This window comes from Gymnoscopelus microlampas (genome assembly GCF_963454915.1).
Source record: "Gymnoscopelus microlampas genome assembly, chromosome: 18".
In the NCBI taxonomy this organism is placed as follows: domain Eukaryota; kingdom Metazoa; phylum Chordata; class Actinopteri; order Myctophiformes; family Myctophidae; genus Gymnoscopelus; species Gymnoscopelus microlampas.
In genome coordinates, this window is record NC_139955.1 from 43,053,544 (window position 1) to 43,075,623 (window position 22,080).

At 45.5% G+C, this 22,080-nt stretch overlaps 1 protein-coding gene across 1 annotated transcript in view; it reads right to left on the minus strand.

Annotated features, from left to right (window-relative positions):
• Positions 1–22,080, minus strand: part of LOC311034070 (uncharacterized protein) — a gene marked incomplete at its 3' end in the record, with an annotated part of 72,300 nt that overhangs the window by 17,604 nt on the left and 32,616 nt on the right. Inside the window, exons 10-15 of the mRNA XM_084041810.1 lie at positions 18,866–18,943; positions 14,186–14,236; positions 12,239–12,294; positions 11,569–11,753; positions 3,884–3,969; positions 967–1,013 (exon numbers count right to left, since the gene is read on the minus strand). Of these exons, the coding sequence (XP_083897936.1) occupies positions 967–1,013; positions 3,884–3,969; positions 11,569–11,753; positions 12,239–12,294; positions 14,186–14,236; positions 18,866–18,943 (503 nt within the window). The remainder of the gene's footprint in view (positions 1–966; positions 1,014–3,883; positions 3,970–11,568; positions 11,754–12,238; positions 12,295–14,185; positions 14,237–18,865; positions 18,944–22,080) is intronic.

Below are 22,080 nucleotides of genomic sequence, written 5' to 3' on the forward strand. Positions count from 1 at the left end.
CACTTCCAAACTCATACAAAAAGATATCACAGAGGATAAAAAAACAAGAAAGCCCTGAGGCTTATAGTCCATGAGCCAGACAAGATTTCATTATCGAAAGAGTGGGCAAAACCATACCTATATTAAATTGTTTATAGGGTCAATATAAGTAAATAAATATATGATAACCTCTCCACAGGAGCAGCTTTTTCATATTTATCACACATTTTGTTATTTTCCCCATACGTACATGACAGGTGAAAAAATGACAACATTTAAAAAATAGTTATCATAATGAAACTTCCCCAGTTGATTACTTACATGAAGACAATGATTTATTGTATTACAAGTTTTCTGAAATTGTACATTTAAATATGCAAATTAGGCATTTAGTCCATGAGCCAGAGCCCCAAAATTGAGCCAGATATTGAATATTCCCTCGTAAAAAACCTTTGACTCCAACATCTTAACAAAATGAAATAAGAATGTTGACTCTGGCTTTGTCCAATGTTTTGTCCAATTCTGGAAAGTTGTACAAATTCGGGCATATTTTCCTAATGCCTAATTTGCATATTTAAATATACAATTTCAGGAAACTTGTAATACAATAAATCATTGTCTTCATGTAAGTAATCAACTGGGGAAGTTTCATTATGATAACTATTTTTTAAATGTTGTCATTTTTTCACCTGTCATGTACGTATGGGGAAAATAACAAAATGTGTGATAAATATGAAAAAGCTACTCCTGTGGAAAGGTTATCATATATGTATTTACTTATATTGACCCTATAAACAATTTAATATAGGTATGGTTTTGCCCACTCTTTCGATAATCATTGCTCAATTTTGTGGCTCTGGCTCATGGACTATTATTTCCACTGTGGTCCTGGAACCACATCAGCATTTGGTTAATGAGAGATTCTAGACAGGGTTTGTGTGACATGATGATGGCGATGAAATGAAGGATTAGTGCTCCTCTACTCACTTGGCAGTGTGCGCCTTGAAGTTATAGAGCACCCTGGCAGCCTGCTTCTAGAGACAACACCACAAACAAACATGGATTAAAAGCTAAATGAAATCTCAAGTCATAACTGAAAACCTTTGTTAGGCCAAGTCCTAATCTGTGATTTATGAATCAGTATGAAAGGTCAAGACAAATAGTCCATGGGCCAGACGAGAAGTCAGGGACACGTAAGGTGGCAAAATCTCTTTGGCACCATTTTGTTTGTAGGGTCCATATAAGTACTTTGAAACATGATAACCTTTTCAAATGAGTAGCTTTAATACTTTTTTAGGACATTCATGTTTTTGCCATTATCTCCCCACATTATCTGCACAGTAGTTCTGTACCTGGCCAATAGAACCGTTCGCAATTTGGTGTTAGGAGAATTTCTCACTTGAACTGAGTCAATGGGTACCTAGACATGAAAAATCACAGAGGTTCTCATCCGCCATAGTGCCACGAATGGCGCAATGGCCAAATCAAAAATGGCCGCCATCGCCTAAGATGAAAATCCAACTTTTTTTGTTTCTGAGTGTATATACACATGCAATACCTCCATGTTGACTAATTGTGGGGTGGGGAATTCATTTCTGTTATGACCACTTTGGGTGATGTTGACCTTGAAAGGTCATGGTCAAGGTCATCTTGCTATTTCGAAGACCTTGGCCATAACTTGGCCATTGTTAGGACTAAAAACAGGTGTAATAAGACTAATTAAACTAATTCTGGCATTTATAATTCCTTTCTGATATTGTTTTGACCATTAAGGAGCATCTTGTCATTGAAATATGTAAGTCAATGCAATTTTTCAATAACTCAATTACTCAATAACTTTCATTGTATTTTTTTTTCCAATAATGATTTGTATTATTTCTAACAAAAGACATACAAAGACATACAAATAAAATCGTAACTCAAAATCAAATAACAATTCCTCTCAAAGTGCACCATATGTGTGCATGCTGGTTAGTGTGATGGACTTTTACAGGATGGATTTTAAATGTTTCCATGGCAGAATATGATGCATGGAACTCCAGCAGCACGGCACCCACATCGGCGAGTGTCACACTTGCCTGAATACTTGCATGCTGTGAGCAGACTTGGTGGTAAGGCCTTCAGACACTTAGATGGCAGGAGTGTACCAAAGTGCTCCTCCCATCCATGTTCCATTGGTGCTAGTCTTGCCTGAGGTTCCTCGGCTGTCGCAACAGGTCGCAAGCCCTATGCACCAGAAAGACACCTTGGATGTGGCCTCTGATCACACTACTTGTGGGAGGGAGAGCATCCATTCCAGCACTGGCACAGGTATAGTTTTCTACCCTGAGGTCATCAAATGTCTTGCTGTTGTACTTGAACTGGACCCTGCCCAGACACGCACCAAGTACTTCTCTGTCAACGCGGTGTCTTGTTCGGTCAAGGTGTCTGCCTCTCCAAAGATTGTCAGATATTGCACTGGGTCAAAAGTCATATCTGCATGTTTGGTCCCCACCTTACTCATGCAGTCATCTCCAGTCAGGATGTGTGCCTTGATCACTGTCTTGGCTAGTGGTGCTCCAAGATGAGAGACTGCTTGATGCAGTGGGAGGATGCGCCGCTTCTCACCAGTGCCATACTGCTGCCAGATCTCCTTCATCCTCAGTGCTTGGAAGTAAGTATATGGGGTGTAGTATAGCAGTAATGTGAAGGTGTGTGTGTCATTGGAGACTATGACAACTCTCTTGCACTGTTTCACATGAACAGCCCACTCCACATAAAGTACCTCTCAAGCCTACTCCATAAACCGACTCTGTCACGGACCCTGTGGTCCACAGACTTGGACCTCCTCTCTGTCCCTAAGGCAAACATGAACCATGTTCTGAACCTTGTTCTGAAGGCTCTGTCGGGGACAGAGCCTTCAGTGTGGCACCCCCCACACTCTCTCCCAATAGGGATTGGTCATGCTCCTGCTCCATGCTCATGCAACACTGGACTCTTAAGGCTGTGTGTCTTGAAAAGACACCTATTCTCTCAGGCTTATGGCATATAGTTGTTTGTTGTTTTGTTAGTTTGGCTGTTGGTTGTTCATTGTTTTTGAAAGGCGCCATATACATTCAAGCTACTATTATTATTATTATTTTATTAATATTAAAGTGAATGAAAGAGAGAAAATGATTCCCCCCCCTCTGTATCACATGTTCTGTTCAAAAAAAGTGGCACGCTTTCTTCATTATTTGAATATATGGTTGGTGTCTTTGAAGACTGATAACTGTGACTAATCTACCACTTGGGAAAGGCTATCATGATCAAATATCATCTAGGGATATAGACCTATTCAAAATACAAAACTAGATTTTGCAAATGTTGCACTTGAGTGACCCCGATTAGTGAAAATGCTGTTCACATCGTATCACAACGTGAAGTGTTGTGAGCTTGTAGACATGCCATTTGCTGAATGTTTGCCCCAGAATAGGCATGCTAGGGTTCATGTGGTTAAATAAGTGAATGTAAGAGATTGAATAATGTTTTTTTCCCTCTGTATGACATGTTCTATTCAAAAAAGGTTAGGCGATTTTTTCATTCTTTGGATCTATGGTTGGTGTCATTGAAGGCTGATAACTAGGACTAAGCTACTACTTGGGAAGGGTTATCATGTTGAAATATTATCTAGGGATATAGACCTTTTCAAAATACCAAACTAGAATTTGCCACCTTGAGTGTCCCTGATTAGTGAAAATTCTGACCTGGGCCCATGGACTAAAAGGCAATGTAAATGTATAGGTCAGATTGAAGGCGTCAAGAGGTGAGAAAAGTCAAACACATTGCTGCAAACCTACTATAATGTGTTAACAAACAAACGGCAGTAATTTACGTTGGGACGTCGATGTTGGAATTGGGCTTCTGATGAGTTTAATGAATTTACCTCGGGGGCGGGCCTTCTGCTGTGGGGGGCGTGGTCTCTCAACTCAGCCTTTGGTTGGTTCCTGAAGGCGTCCTGGTTGGGAGAGGCTGTTGACATAAAACAAACAGTCAGAGATATGGGGCCCATGTGTAGATAATTATACTGTCCATGGTGCTACTGTGTATGAGACATGGAAAACATTCAATATGAAGATACATATACTGTCAGTGGTGGTGGACAGTAAGTACATTTACTTGAGTACTGTACTTAATTAAGTACATTTTTGAATATTGAATACTTTGTTAGACAGAAATATAAACAGCATGAGGTACAGTCAAGACATTTGGGCTAAAAGTTGGGACCCAAACGTACAAAAATATATATTACAAAATGTCCGCTCAACGAGTGAGCTTGTAGCGCATCACTATCTTCACTATTTTTTGAAAGTTTCTGAGCATTTCTGATTTTATTAATGTTTTTTACAGTTCTTTCGGGAATTGTTCTAAATTTCAATACAGCAATGCACTGATTATTAAAGAGAAAATGTACTTAGCAATTTGTGCAGTACTTTTGAATACTTTGTCCACCACACTGACTGTCGGTGGTACAGTAATGGGCCATGGAAAACATTCAAGGTACCTAAAGAGAAATGACCACAGCTGTTCAATGGATAGAACAAGAACTCCCATTTAAAACCACCATTTGTTCTTAAGGCACTTAACTCGTATGACTGCTATACTGGCAACGGCACACCTGTGGCACCCAGGGGTCCCTGGGGGGCAAAATGTGGCCCCTGGTGTGACTATTGTCAAGGCAGACCCCTGAACAGTGTTTGCGCCAAGTTTGGTGTGGAAAGTAGGCAGACTAATATAACCTTTTTTTTTTATTTCTGTCTGGTTGTGTTTTTGATCCCTCAAAGGAAATGAATGACTGACAAACAGGAAGTGATGCCCCGTAATTCACACACTCTCTCTTTCCCTCAGTACGCTCCCTAGGAAACTTGTGGATAGGACGGGATAAAGTAAGATTTCATGATGGTGACAGCCCTACGGACAGCTGTCTCTTTGTGTTCTTTATTTTCTGTGTGTGTGTGTGTGTGTGTGTGTGTGTGTGTGTGTGTGTGTGTGAGAGTGCGTGCGTGTGTGTGTGGGTGTGTGGGGGAGGGGGGTTATTTCTGACACGTATTTGAACTCCTGTGTCTACAGGGCCGTCAGGACGCCATCGCTCAAAGCAGGATCTAGACACAGCTTCTCTCTCCCACCGCCGCGGTGGCAGGCAGCTCACATGGCCACGTTGTTTACAAGGACCACGACGAGAGGCACATCATCAGTACATCTGTAAATAGACGACGGCCACGTCATCTCGTACATCTGTAAATAGATCCCCATCCCATGCTGCTGACACACGGACGAGCGATGCAATCAGGGTTGCCAGATCTGCTTATTATAATTTCCCCGCAAGATTTTATTTGAAAATAGCCGATCTACAAGCTCACAACGCGTCACATCGCGACGCGTTGTGAGCTTGTAGATCTGCTATTTTCAAATAGCTGATGTATGTGTTAAAGTGCTCATGTGGCCCATAGCCGCTTCTTTTGGGCTGGTTTTCCTAGACCTGGTTGCTTGTTTCTCTCACCGAATCTGGCAACACTGAATGCAACGTGTCACTAGCCTAGTCATGTGGTGTCAGTAGAGAGCTTATATTAGCAGCAAAGGGAATATTCTGTGTGTGTGTGTGTGTGTGTGTGTGTGTGTGTGTGTGTGTGCACTGTGTCACCACCGGCCACTTTATTAGGAATGGCTGCCGAAAATGCACATTATCACGATATCAAATCAGCCAATGACATGGCAGCCACTCAATGCATTTAGGCATGTTGTACACATGGTCTAGACAATCTGCTGCAGTTCAAACCGAGCATCACAATGGGGAAGAAAGGTGATTTACAGAGCCCGCAAACAGGAAATGCTCTGTTTTTGGGGCCTTTCTTGCTGGAAGCGTTTTTTTTTTTCTGGGCGGGGCTAAACACCTCACCTGATGACACGCTCAGGTGAGTTTCAGTGATGTCATCAGAGTCACTGATGGTATCATTCCTAGCTACACCAAGGCTTCTGCTTGCGTTTGACAGGAAGTCATTCAAATTCGACTTTTAGGGAGTTTTGGCATAAACATGCACATGCATGGGTTCTTTTCATTTCTTTTGGAATCTATACGAGTTAGGTATGTCCCTGCTGTGAGCGACAAAAGCACACAGCTTTGCTGAAATGCTCAATAATAATACCAACGATAATAGTACAATTATTATGACTTGAATGACACTATATATATAGAAGAGAGAAACAAGGCATGACGGTAAACACGGAACCATGCAGGACAATACGATACAAAACAAGGCAAAAACAAAACAACCAAACACACATGGTACAGTACAGAGCAATAAGACCCCGTGGTGAGGAAAGGATAAGATGAAGTCATGGACCGGTGTGAGTCGGGTGGAACAGGGAGAGCAAACCTCTGGACACCAGCAGGGGGGGACCAAGAGCCAACATCTAGTCTCTGTCGGGCAGACACCTCTTATATCTCCATATTTTAACTTTTTGTGTTTTTTTCGTGAATCAGCGCCCTACGTGATCACACTACAGCGTCACACAAAGGCAGCAAAAGTGTTAAAACTCGGCAGAAAACTGCCTTCAGAAAACTGGATTCAAATGAAAAAGTAGCAAAAGTAGCAGATCTACAGTATAAGCTCGAACATGCTTTTGCTAGTTGCTAGTTTCTGTCGGGTTTCCACCCGACAGAGAGACGATTTAATTTGAGGCGTGGGCTGCCAATTAAGGAAAACATGTAATTGGACATTGAGCAGGTGATTTTTATCATTATTTTAAACTTCATTAGCACCTTCATTAGGCCTATATTAAGCCCAAAGACATGGTTTAATTGAGATGGGGTTTAATGTTTAGACCTGCACAGGCTCAGGGTTTGGTCAGCCCTGATTGTGAAACATAATGCTGGTGAGGTTGAGATCTCGGCAGGCACCTGACTCGTCTCTGCCGTGGTGGTAGCGGCCGCGGGTGGCCAAGGTCTGGTCTGAGAGGCTGCTTCTCAGCGGCTCGCCGCGTGGTGGCTCGCCGCGCGGCGACCAACGGGACGCCGTCGTCCCGCCGCCACACGACTCCCTGGCTCTGTTTCTGCTACACCTCTCCCCCCCTCCTATCCGCCCTTCCCCTGCCTCCCTGCTCCCCCCGGCCGCGGCACCGGCGCTCCCCCCGTCCACGGCCCACAAGGAGCAGGTCCTTTGCGGCGCGACCGGCAAGCTGAAGAAGAGGCTGTCGTCCCTCTCCTGCTCCTCCTCCTCCTCCGCTTCCAACGTCGTCATCGCCTCCTCCTCCTCCTTCTTCTCCTCTCGGAGGTACTCCCACACGTCTCTGATGGCCTGGTCCAAGGCCAGGTACACCGAGCTGGTGGAGCGGGCCGCGCTCAGGGGCCTCGCCGTATCCGGGTGGGCCGCGGGCGGTGGTGGTTGCGGGGGCCTGGCCGTGGGACGAGGGCGAGGCCGGTCGGGTCTCGCGGGCGAGTCGGCGGCGGAGGGTCTGCTGCGGCGGCTCTGCCGGTCTGGGACGTCGTGGCCGAGGTGACGCAGGGGTCTGCCGAGCGCCTCCTCCTCTTGGGTCGGTTCCCTGGGTTTCTCGTGAGGAGGACGGTGCTGCGTGTGGGCTAAGGTGCCGCTGTTCCACCCATACTGCAGGCTCTCGAGCGATCCTTGGGGCCGGCGTATCGTCGTGGCCGCGGTTTGGCCCGGGCCGTAACGAGGGTGGTGGTCCTGGTGGTCCTGGTGCGTTGGACTGGGGCTGACGGTCCTGCTGTAAGGGGTGGGGCTGAGCAGAGAGCTCATCCTGTAGGACTCCGCAGACTCTCGGCCCGAGTTCTGCTCCCCGGGGCTCTCGGGCTCCACGCAGAGGTCCACACAGTGCGGGTAGGGCGGAGGAGGACGTTCGCGGAGCGAGGAGGTCGAATGGCGATGGAGAAGAGCGGGACGAGGGGAGGAGGAGCGAGAGAGCCTCTCCAGGTCGTTTTCGCTGCAGTTGGAGGAGCCGTCCAGAATCAGCCAATCGGAACCCACCACCACGCCCCCGTCCTCCGCCGTGCATTCCGTCGGCTCGGGCCGGGCTAGGCGATGGTTGTCGGGACAACGGCTTTGATGGAGACGCTTGTGATGATGGCTGGGCCAGTCTGGCTGAAGGCCGCCTTGTGTGTGTGAGTGCGAGTGGTTGTAGTGGGTGGGTGCGTGGGTGAGCGGGTACCTGCAGCAGGGCGTGTGCGATGTACGTGAGCGTCCGTCGTTGTGGTCATGGTCACGGTCGGGGTCGTGGTCGTGGTCGGGGTCGTGGTTGGGTTTGTGGTCGAGGTCGTGGTGTGTGTGCGGTGCGTGTGAGGTGCGTTGCAGGTGTTTAGCCAGGTGCTCGCGCAGCTGAGATATGCAGAGCACGTGCGCTTGCGCGTGCGAGTGCGTCTGGAGGCTGTCGTGCGTCTGCGAGCGCGCGTAGTTAGGCCGGCCCTCCGGGGCGTGTCGACTCAGAGGGCGGCGGCCGGGGCTTCCCACGTCCAGCGAGGAGGAGGGCGAAGAACGACGTGCCTGCGGCCGAGGACAAGGAATGAGCCCGACCGTGCCTCTCCTCGCGTGCCTCTTAAGCCCCTCCCTCTCTCCTCTCTCTCTCAGGTTGGGCATGGAGCGAGACTTGCTGATGAGGCGCTCGAACTGCGAGATGCGCGACTGCACCGTCGTGTCGCGCGGCGGCGGCACCGGCCCCCGCGGCGGTACCGACTCCGCCGGCCCGTCGTCGCCGGCAGCCCTTTCCGCTTTACTCGTCCGATCGCCGCTGCCCGCTTCCGCCTCGTACTGCCGTATGCGGGCGCGGATGGTGCGCACGCCTTCGGGGGCTCGTCCCCGCATCACTTCCTGCCGGTCGATGTGGTGCATGGAGCGGTACAGGTGCAGGAAGCCAGGTGCATTGTGGGCCGCCTGGCGACCCGGCGACTGGCAGGACAGAGACCCCGCGCTGTGAGAGCGAGGGGGAGGGCCGCTTTGCTCCTCCTCCGCTCCCCTCTTCTCTCGTCTCCTCCTCTCTCTCTCCGCCCTCTGGCTCTCTCTTTCCTCCTTCCTCCCCTCACGCTGCTCCTCTGTCCTGGCCTCCTCCCCTGCCTCTCCTCCCTCCCCCACGGTCACCTCCCTGCCTCTCCCCTCCTCCTTCCTCTTTCTCCCTTCTCCCTCTCTCTCCTCTCCTCTCTCGTTCCCCCCGTTCCAGGGAGGAGCGGTCCTCCCTCGCTCCTCTCCCCCCGGCTCTTTACCACGCCGCTCTCTCTCTTCACAGACCTCCCTCTCCTCGTCCTCCCTCTCCTCCCCCCATCCGTTCACCGAGCACACGTCGCTAAGCGAGTCGTGGGAGACGTTTGACTCGCGGCCCGCACCGCACGGTGCCGAGTGAGCGTATGTCCGCGTGGGTTCGTCCATCGACGATGACGTCGTGTCAGTGTGCGTGTGCTCGTGTGTTGGTGTGGTGGTGGTGCAGTCGACGTGTGTGTGCGTGTCGGTGTGTGCGTGCTGGTTAGTCACACCCCCACCTGAGAGAGAGAGGTCCACACACACAGCAGCGTGGGGAGAGAGAGAAAAGAGAGACGAGACAAGATTGTGACACACTCACACACAACACTGTTTTGTTTTGGCAGATGGGATGTTTTTTGGGGCTTTACCCAGGGACGTGCACAGATAGACTCTAGGTGGTGCTAGAGCACCTGCCCTTTGCCCTCTTGACCAGAAGTGCCCTTTTTTTTTTTTCAGTTTACAGCAGGGGTCTTCAACAGGGGGTCCGGGACCCCTAGGGGGTCCTCAGAGTTACTAAAGGGGGTCCGCCAATTCTTTATGTGATATGATTTTTCTTTTTACCATAACCACTCGAAACCCAGCATCCCTTTTCTGAGGAGAACTTTAGCCAAAAATAGCAGATCTAGCGCGAGGCGTTGTGGGCTTGTAGATCGGCTATTTTTGGCAAAGAGGTATAGGTGTAGAGGGAAAAAAGAGCAGACCAAGTCAACAAAAAAAAGTATAATTTACTTGAGCACCTGCCCCTCAAAATGTCTGTGCACGCCACTGGCTTTACCGAAACAAAACAGTGGGAACACAAAAATACAGCAAGAGATCAGTGTGTTTCTGCAAATGTTAATACACCTGTTAATACACCTGTTAATACACCTGTTAATACACCTGTTAATACACCTGGAAAAACTGTTGCATGCAAGTCTTGCATTAGAAACTCAGACTTCATGGGATTTAAACAATTAGTGACTTAGAACTACTGTTTTTTTTTTTTTAACTAAGATTTTAATCCCACAATTTTGTACCAATTGTCTATGTAATCCTGGGCGCTACTCTCCCTCTACCAGCCTAGGGAGAGCCCAGAACTGAACTCATGCCTCCTTCAATGCATGAGGAGCGAGCAAGCCGCTTCTTATCACCTGACAGGGGGGGGGAGGTTCCCCGGTAGGACGTACGTAGCGCGTGGAAGGAACACGTCATTCCAACCAGTTCCTTTCCCCTCCATCAGGCGCCCCGGCTGACCAGGGGGAGGCAGTATAGAGACCAGGATTACTGCATGTTTTTGTGAGGGTACCTACCCTAGGAGACACGGGGAGAACATGCAAACTCCACACAGAAAGGCCCTTTCGCCAACCCCAGGTCTAGGGGTATGGGCACTGATGACGCGGAGGAGAGAACACGCCCACAGCGTCCCCGGCAGGAATCGAACCCAGAACCTTCTAGCTGTGAGGCGACAGCGTTACCACTATAATATAGGGCACTATAATCGATGAGGGCACTATAATCGATGACAAACTGAAATCTGACCTCAACACGGACATGATGTACAAAAAAGGCCAGCAACGCCTATACTGTCTGAGGAAATTGGCTAAGTTCAATATCGACAAAACTCTGATGAAACTGTTTTACAGTGCCTACATAGAGTCTGTCATTTCCTTTTCCAGCCTTGGACTTCTCTTTAACAGACAGGTGCTCAAAAAAGCCAAGTCGATTTGTTCAGATACTGCTCACCCACTTAACACTGAGTACAAACTCCTTCCTTCGGGCCGTCGTTTGCGGACCCCCAGTGCCTCAACAAACAGGCACAAATTGTCCTTTATTCCTATCTCTATCGGCAGTCTGAACTCTGTTATGGAGAAGCCAAGGAGGAGATAGCCTTTAGTTATTACGTGCACCTAGCAGTCTCCTTGTGTCCACGTATTCTATTTCAATGGCCATGTACACTGCATTGCATTGCAATTTGCTCCTTATGACCTAATGTGAACTCTCTGTGCCGGCTATGGATGTTTTACTGTGCTGTTTTTTACTGTCTGTTTTAATGTTTTGTTGTACTGTACTGATGCCATATGCTGCAAACCAATTTGCCCCTCGGGGACACTAATAAACTTGAACCTTGAACCTAACCGACTACGCCACCGTACCCCTAAGAACTACTGTTGACAAAAACGTCCAGGTACATTCAGTAATGTTTACTGAATGTGAACACATTGTAAACTAACACAATATCTTAAAAACAAACCTTCTTCCCTGTGCAAGAAAAGGAGGAAAGACAAACAAATAAATATCATAAGTAAATATCTTCAAGACAGTAGAGCAGCTCTCTTCCATAAAGACGTACCTCTGCTTTGTAGAGGGGAGGGGCAGCTGTGGGCGGGTTCTGGGGCCCAGGAGGAGGAGCCCTGGCCTCCCTGATAGGAGGAGAGGCTGCTCACTGAGCTGTGACTGGCTGTCAGGCCACCGGAGGGATGGGATGACGTCGTCATCGCCTCTGACTTCCTCCTCTTCCTGTAGTCACCCGGAGAACTGAGAGAGAGACCATGAGGAAACACATGATGTGGAGAGAGAGAGAGAGAGAGAGAGAGAGAGAGAGAGAGAGAGAGAGAGAGAGAGAGAGAGAGAATGAATAGGTACAAGCTCACAACAAGCTTGTAGATCGGGCTATTCTCAGCAGCACAATAGAATAACTGAAGACATATATAGATCAGGTGTATTTTCACTCACCTTCAAACTGTTCATGCTTCTAATCGTCTTGGCAATTGTTCTTTTACAATTACAGTACAATTTTGAGGTACTTTTACTTAACTGGAGTATTTCCAATTTTCAATACTTTCACTTGTACTTCTTACTTTTAATTATTACAAAACATACATTTACCACTTCAGCCCACAGATTGTTCATCTGTGCTAAGGACCCCCTCGAAAATGAGACGGTGCAGCTCAAGGGGTTTGTCCTTCTAATAAAAGGTACTATAAATGATGTAGGTGGAGCAGGTTGATCTTTCAACTCACCTCGCAGGCCTCTCTGTCAGGCTGTCCACTCTGCCCACACGGTCACGCACTGATGTCTGCAACACACACACACACACGCACACACACACACACACACACACACACACACACACACACACACATTAGTTCAGGGGATCACACACACACTCACACACTCATCCACCTCATCCCTCTTCTCCACACCCCACAAATCTAACCCTTCCTTGCTAGTTATAGTTTAAACGTAAGATTGATTTCAACTGTGTGTGTGTGTGTGTGTGTGTGTGTGTGTGTGTGTGTGTGTGTGTGTGTGTGTGTGTGTGTGTGTGTGTGTGTGTGTGTGTGTGTGTGTGTGTGTGTGTGTGTGTGTGTGTGTGTGTGTGTGTGTGTGTGTGTGTGTGTGTAAAAGTAGCGCTGACATACTGGTACCAGGAATTCTGCATTGACCTTGGCAGTACACGCCACACACACGCACGCACAAACACTTACAGGGAGACGTTAAGGTGGCGGCCGGACAAATGAGAGAAAGATGGAGTGATGGAGTTCACCTCTGATTTGAATTACAAATTATCAAATGATGTTCAAAATGACCCTGAAACTAGATTACCCACAGATATCTGTGTCCAGCCTCTTTCTGAAATGATCAACCGATCCCCATCAGTTTTAACCAATCCCCATCAGTTTTAACCGATCCCCATCAGTTTTAAAGGCACAATATGTAAATGTGTTTACTGTTTTTTTTTTTACCCATCCTTGATGTGAAAAGATAACCTTTTCATGTCAAGAGAGAACCACTAGGTGTACAGTACTGTACATATACAGTATAGAAACACATGGAGAGGCAGGCTATAGACGGAAATAACACAGAACCCATCACTCACCCCCAGATTCCCAAACAAGCAACGCCATTCTAAAACAGAATCAACTGAATTATTCTTAACCTGTCCTAATGTTACACACACTGAGACCAGCTTTGAGTCTCTGCTGTCACCGTCCTCAGTCTAACATTCAGTGTTGACTTTGTCGACTAAAACTATGACGAAAAATGTTCGTCGACTACCTTTTTTCACTGACGAAAACTAAATGAAAAACTAAATAAAAACGAAGCTACGATGACTAAAACTGAGACTAAATATATTGACAATTTCGTCAACGATTAAAAACTAGGCTAAAATGTTAGTGAGGGACTAGTGGAGAAGAGATCCAGTAGAACTGAAAGACAAGTCATTTTATGTTTGGTTGCGCTCGGGTGTTGCACTCTGAAAATAGCAGATCTACAAGCTCACAACGCGTGCTTGTAGATCGGCTATTTTCAGCATGAAACCAAGTGTACAATCAGCCATTACGACGCCATCAAGGCACCGCCAAAATACATTTTAGTCGACTAAATCAACTGTAGATTTAGTCGACTATAATCTTATGATATTTAGTCAACTAAAACTAGACTTAAGGTCCTTACAGACCGGGGGCGATTTTTTCATGCGAATAATTCGTTTTTTTAAAAAACCTTATAAAGTCAATGCAAGCTTCCACATCAGTTTCGCGGAGCGAAAAAGCATCTTTTATTTATTCGGACGAGTCCAAATTTTGCGTATATTCGCATAATCGCCGGCGGTGTGTGTAATGACCTTAACAGTAAAACATTTTGCATGACTAAAATATGACTTGAATGAATTTGAATCAAAAGACTATGACTGAAACTGAAAAATAAATTGCTGTCAAAATCAACACTATAGTCTAAAAAGGTGTTGCTGTCCAAGATGGCTTCTCTCACTCACACATACCCAGTGGTGGAAAGCAACTACATGTACTGTACAAGTGCATGTACTCACTACTCATGCACTGAACGTTCTACTTGACTGTAGTAAAGACGTTTGGAATACCTCCAAAACTTCTGTTTGGAAGATGTTTAACAGGTACTGTGGCTGAGTGTCATTCTACATAAAGACTGCTGTTACTGCACTGTACCTGATCATGATAGCTATCGTTAAGCATCTCATCCAGTGTCTTCTTAGGGGGCTGTGGAGAGGAGAGGAAGAGGAAGAGGAAGAGGAGAGGAGAGGAGAGGAGAGGAGAGGAGAGGAGAGGAGAGGAGAGGAGAGGAGAGGAGAGGAGAGGAAGAGGAAGAGAAGAGGAGAGGAGAGGTTCAGAAAGCATTGACCTATAGTAAATCTTCTGTATAGAGATGTCCGATAATATCGGCCCCCCAATATTATCGGCCGATATTAACATAAAAAATGGAAAATATCGGTATAGGTTTTTATTCATTAGCTCAACTGCTGTAGGCTATTTTGCACAGATAAGGTTTACATTTGTAAAGCCTTGTTGCATTTATGAATGCATCCAGTGGGGCGTCACAACAAAATTAGGCAAGATGTGTTGATTCCATGACAGGAGATACGTGATGTTGTTGCATGATATATCGGAATTGGAAATTAAGAGTTGGACAAAATCGGAAAATTGGATATCACCCAACAACCAATATCGGACATCCCTACTTCTGTATAACATTATGCACACACACACACACACACACACAACCTGCACTGCCATGCAACATCACACTAGGGGCGCAACGGTTAATCCAATAACTGATTTAATCGGTTATAAAGAAGTTATCAATTTTAATAAAACAACATTTTTTGGGTTGAAAGACATTTAATGTTCCCCTTTTCCCCTTATTTAAAACTAGACCGGGGCTCGTTGGGTACCGGCCTACTCGGGAACGATGCAAGTTGGGAACGATGAAAATAGGGAATGCATGCACGGAGTAGAGCCGCTGCTCTTTCACTTGGAGCGCCAGCTTAGGTGGTTCGGGCATCTAGTATTAGCCTGGAAACCAGACCCTGCCAGTGCAAAAAAAATACCCTCTGCAGATTAGCCTGGCCCCGATTGGTTGTGATTGGATTTCCCTGCCCCCGAAGTTGTGGGGTACCAATCAGGGCCCAATATGCAAATATGGGGCGGCTTTACCATAAGTGGCATTTTTTACTAATATCTACGCGGTGATATTAGTCTGGCCATGCCAGGCTAATCTAGTATGGATGCCTCCCGAGCGTCTCCCTCGCTGCACGTCCCACTGGGAGTGGGATGGGGGGATGGGGGGATTATATCTCCACACTGGCCTTGGATCACCTCGGGATTCGCCAGGAGGAAGTGGCTAATGTTGCTCGGGAAAGAGAAGTCTGGAGCGCTCTGCTGAAATTCTTGCCCCCGCGACCCGACTCCGGATAAGCGGTTGAAGGTGGATGGACGGGAGCCACTGGCACAGAACAACATGAAATATTGCAGGATTTCCTGACCTGAAGTGATAAACTATTAATATGTATTGGCTCTGCAGTGCATACAGTTTCCACGTCAAGGCAAACAATACCAAATTATAATGGATGTGTGCTGTGACAACTAATTTCAGGGAAACAAGGCCCACTTCCCAGCTTCTTGAATATGTCGACTAGCTAAGTTTTGAAATATTATTGTCGCTTTTTGTTCAACAGATTCTGGCATTTGGATAATCAAGGTCAATGTCTCTGCCCCTTAGCAGGGCCAATGGTGGACAGGGGTGGACCTACTTATACAAAGCTACGTAGGACACGTAGTGTTCAATCAGAGATGTAAGTTGCTCTGGATAAAGAACAAAGATTAACACAAAATTGTTTGGTCCAACCGACATATTTTGAAGTGTGATACATGATGGCATGTTTCAAAGCACGGGTGTTTCAAAGCTTTTTCATCAACGCATTTGATTGAATTCTAAAATCAGTAATTCTATTTTCTCTTAAATTACATAAATGGCTGTTTTTTACCAACCATGGGACTTCATCTCTGAGGTCCAGTCCAACATATCCTCAACGCATGAGGACAATATCACAGCCTGCACAATTAGTGTGTGTGTGTGTGTGTGTGTGTGTGTGTGTGTGTGTGTGTGTGTGTGTGTGTGTGTGTGTGTGTGTGTGTGTAGAGAGGGGGGGCATGGGGGGTATGCTTGTGCGTCCCTTTGGATTTTTGGGTGGGGGCGTGCTATGTGTGTTTTGAAAGAGGCAGCTTCTCCTTTGAGATAAGATGTTTTCGGGCTGCGTGCCTGTGTGGGTTGAGCAATCACGCCCGCTCCCAATCGCTGGCTGGATGAACTTCCTTCCTCTCGTACAGATAACGATGTTGGAGGCGAGGTTCTTTATAAACGGGGATATGTTGGGGTTAAGCTCAGTCCACAAACTTCAGATCGTCGGACTGAGCAATTTATATTGGTCTGGGTTATTCAAAGTGTCTCTCTCGGCTCAAAGATGAGGCACGCGGCATTTCTCGTTTTTCTCATTTTCCTTTGGGAGGTGGAGAGAGGGTTCTGTGATCGCGACCACTGCACCAGCAACGGATGTTTCTCCGTCGTCCAGAACCTTTTGGTTGACTCTGCGAGCGCCGAAAAGTATTGCAACGCAAATTTTTGGGGACATTTAACGCCCATTAAATCGGCTAAAGAACACGATATAATATTAGATCTGCTGAATGGTTCCTCCGGTGACTATTGGATCGGGTTGAAGTTACCGGATGGCAAGTGCCCCGACAGAGAGACCCCGTTGCTCGGATACGAATGGGCCACGGGCGGCAATGACACCGATTTCGTCAACTGGGACGAGATTGGGACTCGTCCCAGTTGCTCAGCAAAGTGCGTCTCCGCGTCGGCGGAGAATAACTCGACATGGCGACGACGACCGTGTGACATGAAATTAGAAGGTGCTCTGTGCATGTATGTGTTCGACAGCAACGCCTGCGACACGCTGCCTGACAATGCAGAGAATCACGTCCAATATTTCACATCTAGAGGCTCCGCGGCGGTGGGTTTGGAGAAGTTTCCTCAGGGGAGCACTGCCATCCAGAAACCTCTGGATGTAAAGCACCTCTGCTTCTCTGGACAATGGTTAAAAGCCCCGTGGCCTTGTGAAGTGATGAGCGGGGGCTGCGAGCACAGCTGTGTGTCTCGAAATCAAGTTCACTCGTGCGCCTGTCGGCCGGGGCAAAGCCTCTGTGCCAACAACGTGACGTGCGGCTGCGCCACAGGTCACGTTCTGGCGGACGACGGGAAGAGCGGCGAGAGTGACAACAACAACTGCGCGGGCGAAAACGTACAGTATATAAACAATGTGTGTGTGTGCAGAGACGGGTTTGACATGGGAGACGACGGGGAGTGTGTCAACAACGAAATCTGCTTCGAATGTGAGCACAACCAATGTGTGTACAAGAAAGGTGCGTTCACGTGTGCGTGTCGCAGTGGGTACAGGGTGTCAGACAAGGACCCCACTCGGTGTCAGCCAAATCCAGTGGATTTGGCTTCATTCACACCCAATCCTGGGTCTGAATGCCCCGATGGTTACATAAAGGACACAAGCCATGAGACGAGGATCGTCTGCGAGGACATAGACGAGTGTTTTGAGGAAACTACATGCGACCACACGTGTACCAACACATTCGGGAGTTATGTGTGTTCGTGTTTTGATGGTTATGAGCGGCTGGGCGACAAATGCGTATCCACCGTTGAAAAAAAGAGCCATGGAGCAAAGATGCAATGATTTAGGCTTCGAAAGAACCACACGTACTAGCGTGTGAATGTAAGACTGTGCTGCTATAACGAACACACCACACTATTACAAAAAACACTTGCGCCTTATTGGACTGCACTGTTTTTTTTTTATCTACAAAGCCTTACTTAAAAAATTGCCTAATTATCTTAACAGCTTATTATAACCTAAAGTTTGCAATCACTATACCCGTTCTCAAGATTACTTGGTTTTAAACATTCCCACTGTTATGAGCTGGGTAAGACTGCCTTTCAATACTATGTGGAACTGTCTACAATCAGTTTTAAAACTGGAGAACTTAATCTCACATGATCGCTTTAAACAGATTGTGGGGAATACTCTGAGATCTGTCTGTATTTGCACTATTTGAAATTCTGAAATGTCTATAATCTTGTCATTTTGTTTTGTTGTAATTTGATGCGTTAAAATTGTATGCTATGCTTACTGTAATCATCGTTTTGTTCTCATGATTGCCTAAATCACCTATATATGACTTAGGCAGAAAGGGATTTTTTTATTTCTTCTTTCATGAAAACCTTAAAAATATAACTCAATTTTGCTCTGAGGCTAACGAAAATTGAAATGAAAATTCAGATTTGCCTGGTTGTTAATAAATAAATAAAAAAAGAGAGAAAGTCACATAGAATTATACATCTTATTTGATATATGCTTAATTTGTACTGCAAATGTTTGCACTATACTATTTTGTTTGGGGTTTCCCTAAAATAGTACAATCCTATAATTTTGATTAGTGTTACCAGTCATTGTTAGTCATTTATTTGTATAGCCTAATTTAAGTTATTTGTCACATCTGCCCTTTTGTTAACAAAGCCTAAAATGTCAAACAGGAATGCAATTATATTTATATGTTCCAATCAATGTTCAATGCCAAAAAACAAGAAATTATTTGAGCCCTGCTTATGATTTATAGAAATATAGTTGCTGAAAGAGTGGCAGCATCATCATCCAATCAAACTCAAACAAACCAAAAGTCAAAGCAAATCAAACCAAACCAAAAAAACGAAACAATTGAGTTGCAGCACCATGTTTCGCCACTAGGTGGAAGCACAACACTTACCGGGCGACCAAACTCCAACTCTGCAAAAAACCTGAACCAGGGCTCATCCTCTACAGATAACTCAGATGGATGGACAGACTGGAGAGGGAAGAGGAGGCAAGAGAGAGAGAGGGAACAATGAAAGGAGGAACAGAAGGAGGAGAGGGAGAGGAGAGGGAAGAGGAGAGGAGAGGAGTTGAAGGTGATGAAGCGAAACCAAGCAGGGGAAAGGAAAGAGAGGGAGGAAGGGAGGGAGGAAAACGAGAGAAACGACAGAGCAGAGGCGGACAACAATGAAGGAGAGAGGGAATAGATGGGTGGATGGATGGAGATGAGAGATGGGTTGAAGATGAGATTATGACAGGAATAGAATGGACATTAATATGGAATGATGCTGGTGGTCATGTTACGGCACATGTTGTGGTGGGCTACTGGGTGTGTGCATCATGTCAGTGTCGCCGGAATAGGGCGGAGGGGGGGGGGAAAACCTTACAGTAATATGGTAATTACCGTGTGGGAGGTTTCCACAGCATGTCGTCAAACTGTTATATTTTATAAGGCCTATTGCATGTACTAAAGGTAGGGGTAAGTGATATTCCTGGGTTAACCCATTGAGACCTGAGGCGATTCTTAAAAATGTTTTCTAAATGCGAACAGTTTTTGGAGAAAAAAAATCTAAAAGAAAAATATATTTTTAAAGATTTTTCAAAAATAGCAGATCTACAAGCTCATAGCGCGGCACTCGGTGCCGCGCTATGAGCTTGTATATCTGCTATTTTTGAATAGCCAAAGAAGTGACACAGATGCGTTTTAACCTTAATAGGTTAAAACAAAAAGGTATTTGTTATATGCTTTAAAGCACCATATATTCTGACAGTAATCATTGCTATAGAGTGTTTGTTCAGTAACAGGAGTCTCCCAGTCTCTCCAGCTCTTTATTAAAACAGAAAATACATTTTCTGCTCTTTGAGAGAGTACCCATTTATCAGCGTCATTTGTAGAGTGTTCCAGTTCCCATCTTGTCTGCTCATTTATTTGTGTCATCACTTCCAATTTCACTCATCTGTATCCTGACTGAGTTCTCTATCCTGATTGGAGACGTTTTTAAATGCATTTTCTGTTTAATAAAGAGCTGGAGAAGCCAGCCGGGAGACTGAACAAACACTCAATAGCAATGAGTACTATCAGAATAAAGAGCCATTTAACACTTATTTTAACCAAATTACATTACACTTAGGCTAGCTTTAAGCTGTTTATACGCGTATATAACATTATCACACGGCTTGATTGAATGCTTGATTCAATCGCTGAATTCATCGGTGTGTTATTTCTCAATAATGACGGCTGAACTCAACAACAGACCGCTGTCTATTCAAAGACTCTAGTACTTTACTTGAGTATTTCCAATTTCCAATACTTTTACTTCTAATCCACTACATCTCAGAGGCAAATATTGCACGTTTACTCCACTACATTTACTTGAAAACTTTAGTTACTAGTTACTTTTCAGATATAAATTATGATATAATGAAACATACATTAACCACTTTAAACCTATTTTAAACCTAGGCTATTTGAAAATAGCAGATCTACAAGCTCACAACGCGTCGCGATGCGACGCGTTGTGAGCTTGTAGATCGGCTATTTTCAAATATTTAGTACTTTTACTTTTGGTGCTTTAAGTACATTTTGATGCCAATACTTTTGTACTTTTACTCAAGTATTTTTTTTTACTTGAGTAAAAAACTTTACTTTTTTACTTTTACAAGTATTTTTATATTGCAGTATTGGTACTTTTACTTAAGTAAAGAATGTGAGTACTTTTTCCACCACTGGTCATTTATAGCTAAACAGTTACTCACAAGAATGTTTTTTGAGGTGAGAAATAGACACCGCAGTAACAGAAACGGTGTTTTCCGAGCCGACCCCGTTGCACTGGACGCGCCTGACATAAATGAACGGACTACTTCACGTGTTCACACCGGCAGCTGCAAAGATACAGACTACCATTCTTTTTCAATGGAAGCCAGCGCCATGAAGGTACAAAGATACATCCAACGTCTGTAGCTGCTGCAAAAAGCTACAAACAGCTACAAACAGCTACAAACAGCTACAAACAGCTACAAACAGCTACAAACAGCTACAAACAGCTACAAAGAAGTTGAGCAGGTTTCAACTTCAGCTACAAAGATATAAAGCTACAAATATGTAGGCATGTCCCTGACTAAGGATTTCTATAGTTGACTCTGATTGGCCAAATGTTGTTAATTTAACAAAAAAAAAAGAAGAAAATATATTTTATTTTTGCATGATTCGACTGAGAGATTGAATCAGTCTGATTCGACTGCCAATCTCTCAGTCGAATCATGCAAAAAAAAAAAAGATGTTATGCAATAGACTGAGGAACATTCCATTTCGGCTGTAGGGGTGCTTAAAGTCTGATTTAACATATACTTGCTTGGTTTCTCCCCCCCCAAAAAATCATGATATATATCCTATTTTTGGCAAACTATTAGTTCATTAATATAACAAATGTGGCCAATCTCTCGGTCGATTAATGCGACAAGAAACCTTTCATGATTCGACTAAGAGAACGGCAGTCGAATCAGACTCCCTCCATCGATTATTATTCGAATAATCGAGGGCTGTTGTGTATCTTGTGTATCTTTGTATCTGCCGGTGTGAACGCAGCATTACCATAAGCAATGAAATCCTTTTAAAAATCAATCAAGTCATTCGCTGTTACTTTTGGCTCAATGTATACATCTCTTTATTAAGTTAGCCTGTGTAATCACCGGGATAATCAGCGAGAAGCAGGTCATTATTGAGAAAAAAACTCCTTCAGGACGATGATGAGGACCCCTCCGCTTCACCTCAGGGTCTGATAGTCATCACCCTGTGTGGGTTTATTTCATAGAGAATATCGTCTCTGTCGGGTGGAAACCTCACATGTCCAAAACTGTTACTTCTCAGGATTCAAATTCGGAAAATATCAAAAGTAGCAGATCTACAAGCTCGAAACGCGTCGCTACGCGCCGCGTTTCGAGCTTGTAGATCTGCTACTTTTCTAAACTTTTATCCCACGGTTTTTCAACCCATTTTTCCAGCAAGTGCCAATTGCCTATGTAATCCTGGGCACTACTCTCCCTCTGCCAGCCTAGGGAGAGCCCCTCCCGGTAGGACGTAGCCATAGAGTTAAAAATAATAGAGAGGGCACCCGAAATCTCCTCCCATCC